The sequence below is a fragment of the Penaeus chinensis genome, chromosome 5 (genome assembly GCF_019202785.1).
Source record: "Penaeus chinensis breed Huanghai No. 1 chromosome 5, ASM1920278v2, whole genome shotgun sequence".
Classification (NCBI taxonomy): Eukaryota; Metazoa; Arthropoda; class Malacostraca; order Decapoda; family Penaeidae; genus Penaeus; species Penaeus chinensis.
The window spans coordinates 6,589,957-6,609,956 of NC_061823.1; the positions used below are offsets into that span (position 1 = coordinate 6,589,957).

General features: G+C 41.9%; 2 protein-coding genes across 4 annotated transcripts in view; both read left to right on the forward strand.

The window, feature by feature from the left end:
• The window catches only part of LOC125025743 (lysozyme-like), a 15,362-nt gene extending 4,224 nt beyond the window's left edge, over positions 1-11,138 (forward strand). Inside the window, exons 2-5 of one of the 2 annotated variants that reach the window (XM_047613928.1) lie at positions 5,969-6,154; positions 6,588-6,661; positions 7,222-7,367; positions 10,365-10,481. In XM_047613928.1, the coding sequence (XP_047469884.1) occupies positions 5,969-6,154; positions 6,588-6,661; positions 7,222-7,365 (404 nt within the window). In that variant the 3' untranslated portion in view covers positions 7,366-7,367; positions 10,365-10,481. Of the gene's footprint in view, positions 1-5,968; positions 6,155-6,587; positions 6,662-7,221; positions 7,368-10,364 lie in introns of both variants that reach the window. The other variant, XM_047613927.1, reaches the window with a different exon arrangement.
• A 6,659-nt stretch (positions 11,139-17,797) lies between these two features.
• LOC125025895 (c-Myc-binding protein-like) overlaps positions 17,798-20,000 on the forward strand; it is an 8,086-nt gene continuing 5,883 nt past the window's right edge. The window contains exon 1 of one of the 2 annotated variants that reach the window (XM_047614213.1): positions 17,798-17,855. The gene's annotated coding sequence lies outside the window, so the exon portion shown is untranslated. Of the gene's footprint in view, positions 17,856-17,977; positions 18,152-20,000 lie in introns of those variants that run through there. The other variant, XM_047614214.1, reaches the window with a different exon arrangement.

Here is a 20,000-nt window from a genome sequence, read left to right on the forward strand (position 1 = left end):
AAACATAATTAATGTTACAGCTGGGGATTGCGTCTGACTTTCTCGAATGCTTTACGAAGCTGACAACCGATTTCTCCCTCTTCATTAACCTTGACAAAAAGAAACTTTGTCCTTCTGTTAAAGGGAATACGACTATTTGTATACATATGTTTACACACACACACACACACACACACACACACACACACACACACACACACACACACACACACACACACACACACACACACACACACACACACACACACACTTACACACACACACGCACACATTAAAAGACCAGCCATATCTAGTTTAATATGTGTACCTCCCTCCTAATAACGTTCTGCGGTTAGCTCAGCACCTACTCCAGATATAGAGTCGTTCTAGAGATAATGATTCAGACAAATGGAACTGCTCATAAAGCCGTTCCCGGTCATTACACCAAGGTTGTGGTATTTTGGCGCTTCCTACTTCATGGTGATATTAGGCATGGTCCCCTGCGCTCTCTTTAAAAACTCGTTGTTAATTATTGATTACACGCTCTTGTCACAAATTGTTAGTTTGCAATTAAACCGTTAGAGGTGGCAACGACTGATGATTTGGTTTACTTGTGATTTTAATTTTATTTACAAGGATGTGGAGATTTCTATGCGGGAGTAAGTAGTGAGAGGCGTCACTAAATATCCGCTGTATTTGTATTCGTTAAACATTCATATAAGAAACAAACCAAACAAAAACTAAAAAATAAATAGGAAGGGGATGCTCCATGAAAAAAGGGATGCTATAATGAAGGATCTCCATATCAATTAATTTATTCAAAGTCACTCTAACTCCGCCCTTACCCTCCCCTCATCTCCCCTCAGGAAGGACAAAAAAAGAGATGCACATTTTTTTCGACTGGTTCTTTTGAGAGCATTCTGCGTGGTCATTCAGCCCGGGGGGTCAGGAGAATGAAAAATGTCGAGGTTATTGCACGTGAGGGATGTTGCTTTGAGAGGCTTTCCTACCGGTTCCATTGAGACGGTGTCGGCATCGGAGAGAAAGGGAAATGAATAGAAAATCGAATTCACTCGCGCCACCAGGGTTGTTAAATGGTTCTAACGGAAGCTAGTTATAACGAAAACGGAGGAGATAATAGCTTAGAACTCTTACTAACTGACAACCAATCAACCCTCTCATTCAGACAAATATGCCGACGGAAAATCAATCAGCGTAGGGCAACCAGGAAGATATCGGAGGGCGTCGACGAGAAGGAAGAACCGCGGGACCGCCCTTAGATGGGAGAGGCGGGCGTGAAGGCGGGGACACGCAAGAGCTCATTTGAATCGGCATTCTTATGTTCCTATCCGAATTAAATCGCTTTCGATGCTAGGGTGCAGGATAGAATTCCATTTGTTTATTGTTCATATTATTATATTGTTTATATAAATATATTTTATCTTTTTATTCATATAATATTTATATAAATACATTTTATTTTATCCTTTTTTTTTTTAATTCAATTTATTCTGAAGGCTGTCAACAATGCGGATTGCGGGAAGATACGGAGCTTTAAATTGCGATGTCCAAGGACTTACGGGAATGTCCTTTGTCTCGACGAGATCTGTGAAATGTCAATTGATGTGGCAATCGACATTAAGTCACTTGCAACCAACGTCAAAATCCGATTACAAGTTTGTTTTGTTTTTTTTATATAGACTTCGCGTATCAGAGTTATAAATACGAGAGCTCACGAAAGGCAATAGAATTACACCCGTCTGTCCTAAGAGCAGAAATGCCTTTTTTATAGTAATCTAATCCCTTTTTTTTTATTTAATTAACTTGTCTTCTGGAGCAATAATGAGATGTCAATTCCTCACGTAGGCTGGCGAAGATGCCCTTGGGAGATCAAGGAGGGTGATGGTGCATGACACGAAAATGTTGATTGGATCTTGAGGGTTCATTTTCTTATGGAGTCCTGCTGATAACCGTCTCCCCCTCTCTATCAACACCCTTCTTTCTGTTTCTTTCTCTCTCTCTCTCTCTCTCTCTCTCTCTCTCTCTCTCTCTCTCTCTCTCTCTCTCTCTCTCTCTCTCTCTCTCTCTGTGTGTGTGTGTGTGTGTGTGTGTTGTCTGGCTGGCGGTTAGTCTTTCTCTCTCAATCTATCTAGTTATCTATCGGTGCCTCGATCCCTTCTATCAATCTCTTTCCAGTCCTGATTTAGATTACTCACCTCATATACCTCACTTCACATATATTACGGAAGAAAATCAAGAGACAGATGGCTAGTCTGCCTCGTGTCTTTAAACTTGTAACAATAATCAAGAATGTAAATGATATATGCTGACCATTTTAAAGCCCAAATGGCTGCTAACTAACAAGCCCTTTGTTCATAGTCTTGCGAAAATAAAACACAAGGAGATAAATAAACAAAGAAGAGTATGAGAATAAGAACATAAATAGCATAAATATTAGACACAAAAAGGAGGGGGAAAACATACCAAGATCTTATACATCCCGAGAAACCCTTAGCTAAAGTGTCTTTATGGGAACCTCTGGCCAATTACCTGTGATGTAAGAAGACTCAAAGTAGCAATTTAAGGTGTTTAAGTTGCCGGTAGCTGCGTTGAAGATTACTTGGGGACTTCCGTGTATGGATGGCATAATTATTGAGGTTTGGAGAAAAAATCAGTCATGGGAGAGGTGGAAAATTGGTTCGTCGCTTCGGGCTGTTGTTTAAGACGCGTGAGCGTGAAGTGCTTTGGAGAGACGGGTATTTTTGTATACGGTAGTTACTCACACACACACACACACACACACACACACACACACACACACACACACACACACACACACACACACACACACACACACACACACACACACACACACACACACACACACACACACACACACCCTCGCCCTCGCCCTCGCCCTCGCCCTCGCCCTCGCCCTCGCCCTCGCCCTCGCCCTCGCCCTCGCCCTCGCCCTCGCCCTCGCCCTCGCCCTCGCCCTCGCCCTCGCCCTCGCCCTCGCCCTCGCCCTCGCCCTCGCCCTCGCCCTCGCCCTCGCCCTCGCCCTCGCCCTCGCCCTCGCCCTCGCCCTCGCCCTCGCCCTCGCCCTCGCCCTCACACTCACACTCACACTCACACTCACACTCACTCTCACACTCACACTCACACTCACACTCACACTCACACTCACATACACATACACATACACATACACACACACACACACACATATATATATATATATATATGCATATATATACATGCAGATATAAATATGTGTATATATGTATATATCATATATATATATATATATATATATATATATATATATATATATATATATATATAGACGAATAACCAGTTCGGGACATCGACAGCGTGCGTTTGCCGGCAGACCTTGGAACCGTCACCCTCATGATGTTTTCTCTCGCGAGACAGGATGCGCGGATAACTAACCAGGCCTAGCACGGGCAAATGTTCATATAATTTTACATCTGTGCGAAAGAAGGATTGAGGGTGATTATTACTCATTTCTATATCTGATAAACAAGTCCACAAGTACGTCCATAGAGAAATTATACACTATCATCCTCCACGTGTAAAAACGTACATAAAAAATACACCTAATGATAGATACACGACTAATAGCGCATACAGAAATTCACCTGAAAGAAAACAGAAAAAATAACAACAGCAATAATATTTTCCTCGACTCCGGTACTTCCTGTGACCTTACCACTTACCACTAATTACCAAGTACTAGCTGTTCAACCACTTAACGGGTGAAGGTTGTTGCTAAGGGCGCCTCGCTCTGCCTCGCGCCGTTTCCTTTGGCGAGGCGCCCTGGCGAAGCTCCGGTTCAGTGCTTCGGAAAAGGGGTTTGTTTACAGACGCTGATTTTCTTTTTCTTATTAATGTATCAATTCGTTCGGTTTTGTTTTATTTGTTTAAGTATTCATCTATCTATTTATTTACCCCTTCATTCATCTATTCGCTTCCTTGTTTGTTTGTTTCTTTATGTATTTAATTATTCATTTTCATTCCTTCATTTACTTGTTTGTTTTTCTTGCGGATACAGATTTTTTTTCATGATTGTGGACATACAGTTTATTCCAAAATCATATATATTTAGAGTTTTCGGTAAATTATATATTTTGAAAAGAGTATATCATACACATTGATCGACCACTGTCAAGAGATCGCCGGAATGGAAACAATCTTTGGATTATCATTATTAATAATATCATTATCGTTATCACCATCATTATGATCATTGTTAGTATCATAATCATCATTTTCACCAGTGATCGTAATATATTACTATTCTCTTTTCTGTAATCTTAATATTTCCATCTTTTTTTTTCTTTTTTTTTTCCTTCACCCACTTTCCCATGGGCGTCGCTGGTCTCCAGATGTCGGGCTTGAAGAACCCCAGAAGGAGGCGTTGGAGGCCAAGTGGGCGTGGCAGAGGAGTGGGCGGGAGTTAGGGATGAAGGAGGGGGGGTGGGGAGAGGGGAGAGGGAGAGGGAAGGGGAAAGGGAGAGGGAAGGGGTGAGGGGAGAAGGGGGAGGAGGATAATGGAGAGGGGGAGGGGAAGGGTGAGGAGAATAAGGGTGTGTGGAGGAAGAAGGAGGGGTGGGGTGGGGGAGGGTGGGAGGGGGACAAGGCGGATGGGGGGTGGGGGGGAAGGAGGTTGGGAGATTCATACGGATCCGTTAGGAACTGGCGAGCATTATTATTTTTTTTAAACCGTGCCCTCAAATACTAACTGTTTCTTTAAAAAAAATGGTGCTCGACTTCTTGCAGGTTGCGAAGGACGTAAACAGCTTACGAGATAACACACGCACACGTATTCCATATTTGCATATAATACATATACATATATAGGTAGATAGATATAAATGTAAATATATATACAGATAGAGACACACACACACACACACACACACACACACACACACACACACACACACACACACACACACACACACACACATGTGTATATAAATATATATACACATATATATACATACATACATACATACACATACATACATACACATATATACATATAAATATATATATATAAATTTATATATATTTATATATATATATTTAATCTGTCTAGAAAGAAAGATCACGTAGGTGCAGACAGCATATGCATTTGGCAGAACAATACTTGCCTAGGCCACGTGACCAGTATCATCCGTTGTCAAGGTCTTCGGCATTCCTGTGTCTCTGAGCTCATCTCCGAAGGTTATGCCAAAGATCCGCTGGAAATCGGCAGTGACGCAATCGACCGGTCGGTTAACATAATGATAGACCCGTAATTATTAATCAACTTCCCCGGAGTGTGCAGTCACTAGGCGTTTAAAGATGAGGAGGAAGGAGAGGGAGGAAGAACAGATGGGGAGAAAGCGAAGGAGAAAAGAAAGTTTGAGATGTTGAGATTGGATAATTATTTGTAAATAACTCAGTGTATTTACAGTGTATATCAGAAAAGGGGGAGAGAAGGGGGGGAGGGATGGAAAGAGTGAGGCGAAGGAGAGAGGAGGGGGGCGCAAGAGGGAGTGGGAGAAGGAAGTGCTCACGCCTCCTTCGTTCCATGACGCGTGAGTTGTATGTATGCTGAAGGCAAATACGGCGAAACTCTCCCACGGAACAAGTCGCAGAACCAGGATGTGTGTCTTTGTTTTGAAGTGCATGAGCTTCATTACCAGGAAAACCAATTATTCGGCTGCGATTTTTGCGGGAACCTACCTCGTTCTGTTTTTCCATGTCTCAACACGGGAAAGTTTTCCTTCGAGAGTATATCTATTCAGGCAGTTAGTGCAGTAAAGGTGATATATCACTCGTAAAAAAAGACATAGAAAATAACCATCAAGGTGGTCACTTTGCCCCAGAAGGACTCCCTACACAAAACACCCAAATACAGAGTACATTAAACCCCTCTTCCATTGACGTCTTTTCTAATTCCTTTCCTCTTCTGCAGGAGAAGGGGTTGACCCCAACTGCCTCGGGTGCCTGTGCGAGGCCTCCACCAAGTGCAACGCCTCCACGGCCTGCCACACGCCCTACCCAGGGGCATATTTCTGCGGGCCCTTCCTCATCTCATGGGCATACTGGGCCGACGCAGATAAGCCAATCATTGAGGGCGACAACGCGGATCAGAAGGGAGGTATGTACCAACTTGTAAGCATAGAAGGTGACAGTGGAACATTAGGTGTTCTCTTGTATCGTTGCGTTTGATTTTTGAAATTTAATCCCGTTTCTTTAACTATGTCAGCTTTAGTAAGTATGATTAGTAAGTATGGTAGGATGTAAATACGGTCTCTCCGTATGTGCTAATGTACGAGTAAATTATGTAGATTTAATTCAAAGTTAAATTTATCATATATCACACATTCACTCACACACACACTCTCTCTCTCTCTCTCTCTCTCTCTCTCTCTCTCTCTCTCTCTCTCTCTCTCTCTCTCTCTCTCTCTCTCTCTCTCTCTCTCTCTCTCTCTCGCTCTCTCACTCACACACACACAAATACACACACACACACACACAAAAAAAAAAAAAAAAAAAAAAAATCCTTCACCAAAACCCCGTCTTCCTTGCAGCCTTCGAGCGCTGCGTGCAGGACCTGTACTGCGGAGCCGAGACCGTCCGCCGCTACATGGCTAAATTCCTCCAGGTATGTATTGCCATCACTTGTCCTCATGTCAGGGTCTGTTCACGGAGCATGCCAGAGATGAAAGGGTGGGGCTCATTGTCGTAACTGAGTGAGGGGCATGGAGGGTGCTAACGAACTTCTTAGGAGTTAGGAGGGAGGTGTTACGGGTAGAAGTATAAGGGTGTGTTTGCTTGAACTCAGCGTGGTTGTGATAACTTGCGCTCTCTACTTTATTCACCCGGTGCTGCCTAACACACACCCTTCAAACCTGGGAGTCAACTTTAAGTGTACTTGTTGTTTTCACTCTGACATGATAGATTTCCTCCATACACATTGTAGAATTTATCTATAGTTTTAATTTTTTCCAGTTTATTTTCTCAGATTAAAAAAAAATAGCATTTTATCTCCATATCATGATATAATTTGAAATTTGAAGTGCTGATTATCGTGTAGCACAGTTCGACCGAAAAGCGAACGGGTCTGATCGACGCAGAAAGGGCCCCTGGCTTAGTGTGTTTCCTCGCCATATTTATGGACTAATTCCTCCTTTGATGTCACTCCTCAACTCCTCACGCGAGTAGGATTGCAACGGCGACGGCGCAGTGACCTGTATCGACGTGATAAGGACTCACAAACTCGGTCGCGGGGATTGCGCCAGAGCCATTCAGCAAGGAGACAAGTTCTGGTCCCAGTACCAGGAGTGCGAGACCCGCCTCTCCCTCTAATGGTAGGGTGTCGTTTGTGGTCTTCCCCCCTCTCCCTTCCCCCTCTACCCCTCCTCCTGCCCCCACGGCCAAAGCGCCCCTTTTAACCCTTCACATAATCCCTTGAGATGAAAAAATAATTACCCCCACTTACACTTGGAGCAATGGGTCTTTTAGGTACTTTGAGGGAATGACATGAAGTTAGAAAAATAATAAAAACAAAAGGTGGAATACATGTCCATCGGTACTTAAAGGATTTTAGGACATTAAATTTATTTTAGAACTATTCAACCCGATGATTAAATATCACACTTTTAGAGATTCAGGTAAAATCCATGGACATACTACACAAGGAATATATGACGATAGGCAGTGCAGGACAAGCCACCGTATGTTAACAAAGATAGGGACAGTTAAAAAGACAAAGAAAAACAACTGAACAAAGCTCAAAGAACTCAACACATAAAGAGACACTTGCGAGAATAAGTCTCCAGAATACCCACTACTAGTAAGTAAGAGACACAGGTAGAATTTCCACAGAAATTTTAGACGACTGGGGTGAAAAAAAAAAAAAGAAAAAAAAAAAAACATCAGCCCCATCAACACTTCGCAGACTTAGTTTCCCAAATAGTCAGACCATTGCTGCTCTTCAAGATTCTTGCCCAAGTCCCATTTCTGAAAGCCAGGTGTGTGACCCCCCCTCGCCCACCTCTCCTTCCGGTCCTTCCCTTAAACACCCCAAAACCACGAGATAAATCAACTAACTGGGAACTCACAAACCGTCGCCTCAGTAAATTAAAATCATCGACAGCTGAAAGAGAGACACGCTGACTACTTAATGAATTTTATGTGTGTGTGTGTGTGTGTGTGTGTGTGTGTGTGTGTGTGTGTGTGTGTGTGTGTGTGTGTGTGTGTGTGTGTGTGAGAGAGAGAGAGAGAGAGAGAGAGAGAGAGAGAGAGAGAGAGAAAAGAAGAAGAAGAAAGTGAGTGTGAATGCATATTCGACCTGCAAAAGAACCAAAGACGTTATTGCTCGTTTTGATGCTCTCCGACAACCCCAAAAGGCAATGGTAAGGCCAGAGAGGTGTTCGTGGGCAATTAAAATGATAAAAAAGACATACAAACTGACTTTTACTTTGCGTGTCAATTACGAGACTAAAGTATTTTTGACGGAACAAAATGACCGACATTTTGATACTCAAATGAATGTTTTAAATACCATTAACTACAATTAAACCAATAATATTAATGCTAAAAATCATCCCTTTTAAATTCTTGATTCAATCTAATTGCAGAATTTATAGTTAAATGTATGCTTGTTCCCCTTCTTCACTTTTGTCACAGAAAATTTTCCTCAATTGTAAACTGAATCATTACAATTTGTTATGTCTAAAAGGGATGATAGTGATAAAATGGAGAAAGTGAAAAAAAAAAAAAAAAATAAATAATGCCTGGAACAGCGAATATTGCCGGTTCGGGAAATTATTTTAGTTTATTAAAATAACATTAATCTACAAGCGGAAAGTCCAGTAAATCCTACGCGATTTAAACTTAAAATAATAAGCATTGACAGAGATGATGATGATAATGATGATGATGATTGATATTGATGATAATGATGATAACTTTCCCAAAAGTGAACGCTTATGCTGGACTTTCCTTGGGCATTGAAGGTGACGCGGGCGATAGTGAAGATGGCGGTGGATTTTATCGGTAAAATAACAGTCAAATTTCATGCTTGTCTTTAACTGCCATTTTTTTCGTTGCCGCGCGTCAAATGGTAGGTATGTTTCACGCTTGTTTGATTACTGCATTTTCCAATTAATGCTTTTTAATAAAAAAAGACCTTAATACATATATGTATATATATGTATATATATGTATATATACATATATATACATATGTTTATACAAATGTATCTACGTATATATACATATATATAAATAAATATATATATATATATATATGCATGTATATATATAATTTTTTATGTATATATGTATATATACATATATATACATATGTATAAACATATGAATCAACGTATATATACATATATATAAATAAATATCTATATATGCATGTATATATATAAATATTTATGTATATACATGTATATATATGCAAATATGTGTGTATGTATGTATATATATGTATACACACATGTATGTATGTGTATATATACACATGCATATACACATATATGTATATATACATATGTATATACAAATATATATATATATATGAATATATATACATACATACACATACACACACATATATATGTATGCATGTATACATACGTATATACATATATATTCAAATACATATATGTATGTGTGTGTATACATATGTGAATATATATATATATATATATATATATATATATATATATGTGTGTGTGTGTGTATGTATATGCACACACACACAAATATATATATATATATACACATATAAATACATACACATATATATATATATATATATATATATATATATATACACATACATACATACATAAATATATATATTTGTGTGTGTGTGTGTATGTAAGTGCACTTATAGTAGATAACAATAACATAACTATTGTTTCATAATATGATAAGTAAAATACTTCTTTAGACTGCTTCTCATAATATATTGAAAATTACTGTATTTTGATTCTGTTGAAAAGAGATGACAGTATCACATTCAAAATTAGTAGCAATATGATTTTATACAGTTAAAAGCACCATCATCATCAAAATACTGAGTCTCAAAATCACCATCACCATCATCACCATCGACATCACCATCATTACCATCAACATCATCATCATTACCATCACCATCATCATTATTACCACCACCATCATCATTACCATCACCATCATCCTAACCTCACCATCTTCACCATCAACACAATCCTCACCATCAATACAATCCTCACCATCATCTTCACCATCAACACAATCCTCACCATCAACACCATCCTCACCCACCTCCTCCCGCACGCACTCAGCTCTCCGCTCGCCCACAGATCGACTGCAACCTCGACGGGACGGTGGACTGCCGCGACTACGCCCACATTCACATGATGGGCGGGTACGGGTGTAAAGATCCGTCTGTCAGAACCACCGACTTCTATAAAACTTTCGAAAAGTGTTGGGATGTAGTTAGCGCCGCTTCTCCTACAACTGCTACGTAGATTAAAAAGGCATTATATAAATATATATATAGTAATATGGTTTTTAAAAAATCGCAAAAAATATTACGCCTGTGCCTCCTTTGACACGTCGTATCTTGTGAGCTGACTCGTTTTGAATTCCATTTTTTTTCTAAATTACCGAATGATTATTTGAGTAAAATGTGTTCGTCAAATGGAGCATGGGGAGTTCTCTCACCGATAAGTAATGGAATTCTGAACGAGTAAGCTGTCTACTTATTTATTTTCTGGTTTAATGAACTTTCTTGCTTTATTTCGCTGAAAGTTCTTTACTCACAAGGCTTTAAAATGGCATCATTGTATTTTTCTCTCTATTTTTAGTCCAAAAGAAACTCACTGGGTTTAATACATTTATAAAAAAAGGGCCTGTCGGTTTTTATCAAAACAAAAAGAACAATAATGGGGAAACGGACCTATTCAAAGTAAATTTTCGTTACCATTATCTTAGACATTTTGGCTATTTTAAAACGACTGGATGATTCCCTTTACTTGCATCAGACGGAAGCACGAGATTTAACACTTTTGTAAGAGTTCACGTTTAAGGTTTATAATGTAAAGTTACTTGCCTTAATAAAGTATTGTGAAAAATTTGTGTTCTTGATTTTTCCTACCTCATTAAGAGAGAGAGAAAGAAAGAAAGAAAGAGAAAGAGGGAGAGAGAGAGAGAGAGAGAGAGAGAGAGAGAGAGAGAGAGAGAGAGAGAGAGAGAGAGAGAGAGAGTTGAGATATATGAGAAAGGGGGAGGGAGGGAGGGAGGGAGAGAGAGAGAGAGAGAGAGAGAGAGAGAGAGAGAGTTGAGATATATGAGAAAGGGGAAGAGAGGGAGGGAGGGAGAGAGAGAGAGAGTTGAGATATATAAGAAAGGGGGAGAGAGGGAGGGAGGGAGGGAGGGAGGGAGGGAGAGAGAGAGAGAGAGAGAGAGAGAGAGAGAGAGAGAGAGAGAGAGAGAGAGAGAGAGAGAGAGAGAGAGAGAGGGGGGAGACAGCAAGAGAGAGAGAGGAGACAGCAAGAGAGAGAAAGGAGACAGCAAGAGAGAGAGAGAGGAGACAGCAAGAGAGAGAGAGAGAAGACAAGAGAAAGAGAGAGAGAGAGAGAGAGAGAGAGAGAGAAAGAGAGAGAGAGAGAGAGAGAGAGAGAGGAGAGAGAGAGATAGAGAGAGGAGACAGCAAGAAAGAGAGAGGAGACAGCAAGAGAGAGAGAGGAGACAGCAAGAGAAAGAGAGGAGAGAGCGAGAGGGTATGAGAGAGAGAGAGAGAAAGAGAGAGAGTTGAGATATATGAGAAAGGGGAAGAGAGGGAGGGAGGGAGAGAGAGAGAGAGTTGAGATATATAAGAAAGGGGGAGAGAGGGAGGGAGGGAGGGAGGGAGGGAGGGAGAGAGAGAGAGAGAGAGAGAGAGAGAGAGAGAGGGGGGAGACAGCAAGAGAGAGAGAGGAGACAGCAAGAGAGAGAAAGGAGACAGCAAGAGAGAGAGAGAGGAGACAGCAAGAGAGAGAGAGAGAAGACAAGAGAAAGAGAGAGAGAGAGAGAGAGAGAGAGAGAGAAAGAGAGAGAGAGAGAGAGAGAGAGAGAGAGAGGAGAGAGAGAGATAGAGAGAGGAGACAGCAAGAAAGAGAGAGGAGACAGCAAGAGAGAGAGAGGAGACAGCAAGAGAAAGAGAGGAGAGAGCGAGAGGGTATGAGAGAGAGAGAGAGAAAGAGAGAGAGAGAAAGAAAGAGAGAGAGAGAGAGAGAGAGAGAGAGAGAGAGAGAGAGAGAGAGAGAGAGAGAGAAAGAGAGAGAGAGAGAGAGAGGAGAGAGAGAGATAGAGAGAGGAGACAGCAAGAGAGAGAGAGGAGACAGCAAGAGAGAGAGAGGAGACAGCAAGAGAGAGAGAGGAGACAGCAAGAGAAAGAGAGGAGAGAGCGAGAGGGTATGAGAGAGACAGAGAGAGAAAGAAAGAGAGAGAGATGGAGAGATAGATAGATGGAGAGATAGATAGATAGATAGATAGAGAGAGGGGGGGGGAAGAGAGAGAGAGAGAGAGAGAGAGAGAGAGAGAGAGAGAGAGAGAGAGAGAGAGAGAGAGAGATTCCTCAATCCTGATGTCCTTGCCACCTATGAGAAAGGGAACAGCTACACACGCTGGCACTCTGTGAATATTCCTGAGCATTTGGAAATTATGTTCCTTAAAATTTAAGGAGAATCACCTATTCCGATGTGGGTTTGCTACAGGTCCCAGTGGCAAGGTCGAATGCCCCTTACTTATCTGCAGTCACACCTTGATCCTCTCCTACAAGCACATGAGTGCAGTCATTCAATCACTGTCGGCGACCTAAACCAATATCTCGTCGCCAGAGCATTTGATGAGTTGCAGACAGTACACGAATTAACGAATCATGTGGGTTTTGCCGCCCATATTTCAGGTTCATCACTTAACCCTGTTATCACTGGTCTCAGTCCTGACATAATTACATGTAGCCAACTACAGACTGTCGGGTACTCCGACCACTTTGCTGTTCACCTAGAGATGAAAACAAATATGGATCGAGAGGAGAATACAATTAGGACAATTGGAATAAGGCAGATGGGCCATTATGCACCACAGGCTAAGACAGGTAAACTGGGATAAGATAATGAGTGGCGACATTGACCAGGCATCCAATATTAATGACGTCTTATTAACACTACAGAGACGTTCTCTGCTTAGTCAGAGATCCAGATGTAAAGCATATCAGCCATGGTTTGGTTATCAGTGCCGCACTGCTGCTGATCAGTGGTAGAGGGCTGGCTTTGCAGTCGCAAGTTCCTGGATTCGCGCCCGGCCGCCGTCCCCCTCAGTCGACTCAGCTGTGAATGAGTACTGATATGCTGACGTCAGCATTCTGGGGTCAAAGTCGGGGCGGAAAGGAACTGGCCATCCGACCGCATCAAACCGCGGCTTAGTAAACATTTTTCTCTGCGAACATGTCCTCTACGTTCAACATGGACATGGGACCAACTTTGACTGCTGCTGACTAGAAAAGTAGAGCCTGGCGTCGATAGAAGCACCATCCAACCACCCACAACAAACAATTGCACAAGACATGCACCACGTACAAGAGGGCGACTGAGCAATGGGAAAAAGCCCTGCAACAAAAACTCTCTGGTCGCACTGCTGGTGACAAAGTCTGGTCGACTTGTATGAAGCAGAAACAAGGCCTGCTTCAGAACGATATCATACTCCCATTAACATATCCTGATAAAATCACTACAATCACAAGTGAAGAAAAGGCCTAGGTGCTTGCTACTCACTTTGCAAGCAAAATGAGTATCCCCGACCTGTCCCACCGTCCCTCTCTACACCAACTCGAAGGTTGTGCTGCCCAACTAGTAGAGTCCCTGTGTAGGCTTTTTAACAACTGCTTGCAAAGAAGTGGCCTTGTTTGTGGAAATCTGCTCGTGTAGCGGCGATCCACGAAAAAAAAAAAAAATGCAGCTACGGATCCTAACAATTACAGGCCCATATCTCTGCTATCTGTTGTTAGTAAGATATTTAATACTATAATTGCAGATAAAACTCATAACTCACTTCGATTGCCACTGGTTATTTAACGAGAAACAGTTTGACTTTCGAGCACAGAGATCAACCTCGCCCTTACTTCTTGTCCAGTCATCGACATGGAATCAGGCTTTAGATTACAGCCATTTAGATGTGATCGCATTAGACAGGGTGTGGCATATTTAGATCATCAGCAAGCTAAGGAGCTTTGGCTTCAGTGGGAACCTCCTGAACCTCCTAAAAAATTATCTCCATGGAAGGTCACATTCCGTGGTGGTGCCCCGTCAGTACCCCAAGGAAGCGTCCTCGGGCCTCTGTTTTGGAATTTTTAAATTACATTCTGCACTTTATACCGGAGGCGTCCGCGACTGCACGATGCCATTCATGTGTAAGTGAGACGACCATCAACGAACAATAGAGCGCATCAATCTGAGGCTTCATAGCCTCGCGGCGTGGAGCTGAGATGGCAGGCGACACTAGCCCCAGAGTAGACACAGTCAATGCTCATCCCACGTCAGAGAGACTTGGCCTTCTTGCCAGCTCCAAACATCCTCCTCGACGGCAAAAAATGGTCTCTGCAGGACTCCATCAAGATCCTCGGCGCAGATGCATCCGTTGCATCGGCCATCTCCTGGACGGGCCTGGTGTAGCAGCACTCTAAAAGTCCGCTTGCGTGGTCTGCCTATCCGCCTTCATACCCTTTCCTACAGGATTAGGTTCAGAAGCGGGCAGAGGCAACTATACGCTACAAAACACAGCAACCGCTGGATATCACACTCCATTCATTGCAACCCCGCCAACGTTGGCGGCCTATGTGTAATGTACAAGGTTAACATAGTGCAGACTCCACATCTGTCAAGCATACGCTTTCCCACTCCACACGACTCCAGCCACAACACCTGTGGTGGACGCGAGAGACAATAGCAAGTGCGTATGCCCTTCGCCAGGACAAACTTTCATCTGCGCTCATTCCTGTCACAATATGGGCTCTCTGGAACCATATTGTGAGGAACACCAGCCTCCATCACGCAACGTCTCTACAACAATTCAAGAGACACGTCAACATCTGGCTCCTCAACTAGTAGCAGAAGTGCATAATGAAAAGAGACAGTGTGTAAACGAGTGCCATCACATGATTATAGTCAGGAGCCTTAACCAACACATGGTACAAGTCAGCTTCGAAAGTTTCCTTGCAGTTTTCGACCTCACTAACCAAGTAAATTTCCCCACACATTTTATAGGTTCCTCCTTAGATCCAGTAATTACGGACCTACCTGGCAATTTAATGGCCTGCTCCCCTTTGACCTACGTTGGCACTTCTGAGCATGAGACTGTGTTGACAGAAATAGTTTAAAGAAAAAAAAAAAACAAAAAAAACACGAACAAGTCACGCGGATCTGATTAAAGCGTGGGAAAGGAAATTGGGGGAAACTAAAACTTCGCAAGAAATAGCGTGGGTTAAAGTCTTACTAGGAAAAACAAACCTTCTGATGGAAAGACTGACTGACATCCTGCTTCAAGCATAGAGTGAGTGAGATCCACATGAGAACCATGTGTCCAGGAACTACGTGACATGATTTGGACCTCGGTGTCATGCTTGGCTCCAGTATAAACGGAATCCAACCCGAAGAAATATAGCACTACACAAGCAATCTACAGATCACATGCTTGCCACACATATATAAAAATGACAAAACAGGAAGTAAGCAGTGGTGGAATATTGTTAATGAAAAACAAAGAGAATCGAGAGATGAGACCATTCCATCTCTCAGAGGTCCTTGTTAGGAACTGGCTCTTGAAACCCAAAAGAGAAGGTTCAAGTCTTTGCTCGTTACTTCAACAGTATGACCATCTCAAATCCTGAATTAATACCACCTTCACTGCTGTCGACTTCTCTTTAAAAATGTAGATGAGTCCAAAACAACTAGTCCAGACTTGTAACCAGAGTAAAATGGTTACCAATTTATTCTACTCTAACAACAAGAGCCAACATCTCCTGGCAACTCCTTGGGGTTGAACATGGTCTCCGCTCCTTTTCAAAGTTTTTCTTGTCATCTGCATAATGCTTATATGATGCAATCTTCCCTTTCAATATTGCAGTAAAGTTCCAGTAATATCAGTCGAGAAATGACATCCAACCAAGCACAAAATATTGGCATAGATAACCAATTCACCTCAAGTTGAACTCTACTCAACATATATTTCAATTGCATTGCACAGCACGTCAACCTACACGAAACAAAAACACCGCACAAACTGGAAACGAGAAACACCATGATGAGAAAAGTTGTCAAAAACCCTTGCTCGAAAACTTTGCCCTGTTTTCGTGTTGCACTGTAGCAGAGGAAGGCACCCCATTACCTCTGCACGCCTATGAAGTCTAACCAAACGAAGCCATGAGGGAATTATCTGGAACCATAGTCAGCGCCTACAACATGGCTTATTGTACTGAAGAGAAAAGCTTCTGATGTCATCTCCCGACTGATATTACTGGAACTTTACTGCAATATTGAAAGGGAAGATTGCATCATATAAGCATCATGCAGATGACGAGAAAAACTTTGAAAAGGAGCGGAGACCATGTTCAACCCCAAGGAGTTGCCAGGAGATTTTGGCTCTTGACAAAATATTTAAGAACACGCCATGGCAAGACATTAACATGGCAAGAAATTAGGATGCGAGAGTCCCGTCTCCTTGCTGCATGTCCAGAAGCACCACAGACACTCGACATCTATTGCTGCGTTGTCCAATAATAATCAAAGGAGCTAGAGAGACCTCCATAACATAAGCAAAGGGATTGGCAATGGAGGTTATCCAATGTAGTTCTACTGTAACACTAGCCATCCCACATAGATAGGCAGCGTATTTACCAGGAGGCCAGCTTTGTGCAGAAGCATGATTCCCCTCTGGCGTCCCCCCCCACCCCCCCCCCTCTCTCTCTCTCTCTCTCTCTCTCTCTCACTCTCTCTCTCTCTCTCTCTCTCTCTCTCTCTCTCTCTCTCTCTCTCTCTCTCTCTGTACACACACACACACACGCTATACATACACACACACACACACACACACATATATATATATATATATATATATATATATATATATATATATATAGAGAGAGAGAGAGAGAGAGAGAGAGAGAGAGAGAGAGAGAGAGAGAGAGAGAGAGAGAGAGAGAGAGAGAGAGATCATGGCTGTGTAGTAATTAACAAGGATCACTGAGATCATTGACATGGGTGAGAAAGTCTCTTATTCTTGGTACTCTGTACGTAGGGGCACATTCGGAAGAGGAAAGAACTAGATTAAACATAATGTAATTACCCTGTCCTCTGTCACTCCATCTGTATTACCTAAAATAATGGTTCAAGCCTTTCATCAACGCTGGTGTGCATTTAGTGGTAAAGTAAAGATTGCGCCTATACTTTGATTTGCTTCCCTCTGATCAGATAGATAATTCTGAAGAGAGCAATCAGCTCTGAGTATTCGAAAAGGATGCTCTAATCATACATCTATAAAAGTGTAAATGAACCACCGAATGAGATAAATTATCTTGTTAGAGAGCAAGTATGTAAGATATGCAGAGCACATTTTTAAAGGTCCCTAAGGATATTCTACCGTACTTACCTTTATGATTGAATAAGGTCAGTTGATAACTCATTAATCGAGTTGATAATGGATATGCGAATCATTAAATACACGCGTGAACATGAAAAGAAAAAGAAAAAGAAATTAATATTTATAGTCACGCTCCGTTCAGTCGAGCAGCGGGCAAAACATCACAAGGGACGGAGGTAAGACAGTAATGGAGTAAAATCACCTTAATTTAAAGCCTGACACACGAGGAGGAATGTTTAGGGCCTTGAAATACATTCACGAAGGATTCGTGACCTCGTACGAAGGCGTGTCAAGGCAGGGGGCAACGAAATGAGGTGTTAAGTTGCACTTTGTATGCTTGCGGGAAGGGAGGAAGAATAAAGCTATTATGTGTTTATTTTTGACGGTGAAAGTTACAGATACACCCACAGGGATTCCAGTGATCGCCAAGACCTGCAAACCTGCGCCCCGTAGGTGCTGGTAAGAGATAAAGGTAATTTTCACTAACCAGTCGCCATCTTAATAACCCATCAAATTTGGTATCAATGGACTATTGATGTCTACTACCAAGTATTTCAGAAATATTCGATGGAATTAGTAGGTATGGTTATGCACAGAGCAAATGTCTTAAAATTCTTCATAATCACTCAGACCTGTCTGTGCCTTATTGTGCCAGTCTGGTATGGTGTAGATTTTGCGGTAATTCATTATAGTATAGACACTTGCCAGAGACTAAGTCCCCAATTCCATGTCAATAAGTTAATTAAGAATGCTAAGTCACCGTGACTGGGTGTGCCCGAGTGGTGGATTGATGGGGGGCTCTGAGTGGTGCTTTCTGCTGTCTTTTTCTTTTATTTTTGGTGTTACTACTTGCATCTGCAGGTTGTTTCTTGTGCCGACAACTGCAACTTTCTGTCCTCTATAAGAATCTCATCTTCAGTTTGTCCTAGGTTCTTGCATTCATACAGTAAAGATTAATTGATTCAAAATTCTCAGTTTGCTTAAGAAATAACTAAAATACAAAAATACTGTAAAATCTAAGCGCACCATTTCGTAATAATGCCACTTGCCCTCCCCACTGGTTGGGTCTCGCATTGTTGCCGAGCACCTGCTAAAACCTTAAAAGATGCACTGGTTCCAGAAAGGTACTCAAAAGCATATTTGATGAAGTCATATTGGATGATGGTTGTAAACTGTAGCTATTTGTTAACCCCTTGCCGACGGGTACGACGTGTAGACACGTGCTATGCCCACTGTGAGTACTTGTTTGATTGTTTTGACACATAGATGGCTATACTTGTACTAAGTCACCAATAAGCCAGTTACGAGTACCGCCTGTCTCGCCTATTCACCCTTTTCTTTGATTTACAAAATATTTATGTTGTCTTATTTTGCTGTTACTAATGTTTAAAAACATTATAATAATTATAATGTTTATAATAAAAATAACACCATCGATATTCATAGCACTTGTAAAAAATATGATTTTCCCGCCAATTCAAATCAGGTAAGGTCGCAAGGTCTACTAATTGACTCCTTTGTGGCTAAGCAATAGCAGAACCATCTATGGACAGACATTTCACAAAAAATATAGAAAATAGGCACAGCATTTTCCCCATTTTTTGTTCATTTTACCCGGCGGTATTGGGTTAAGAAGACCTTCACATAACTGGTCACAATGGTTTTGGTATGGATGGATTCCTCTTCCTCTAGGTTATATATATGTAGGAATTATGCTGCAGAAAACCTTCAAATCCCCACATTCTTGGCCCTGGTAGCTGAGGAGGACATGGGATGTGCAAGAGAAATTGTGGGGTAAAATAGCAATAACATAAGAACACAATACTAATAATCACTTGCTATACTCCCTTGCAACACTTGAGGGCCACCACCCCCAACCTCTACCCTGAATGACAAAGAATCCTTGTCGTATTCAGGACAAGATAGAATGTATGACCTATATATGGGCTGAACATGGCAACATTTGTCCAAGGAATTTTGAGTTACTAACCTCATTGATGGAAGCTGCTAAGCTGTGAGGGAGCTCAGCTGGGAGGGGTATGGAGCCATGTGGTTCATTCATGCTCAGTCCTGCTATACTTACCTGGAGGATTCCGGTTTGGGGGTTGGGTGTGGAAGTCCCTCAAGGGAGGTCACAGGGGACCTATTCATTGTATATTATTACTATAGGTATGTATTTACTGTAGTCAGTTTATATTTTACTCCACAGTTTCCCAGGTCCTGCCCTCCCCTGCTATCAGGGCCAAGATTGTGGGTAATAGGTGGTTTCCACAGCATAATTTTTGTATATTTGGATAGCAGTGTGTGAGAAGAATCCAAAG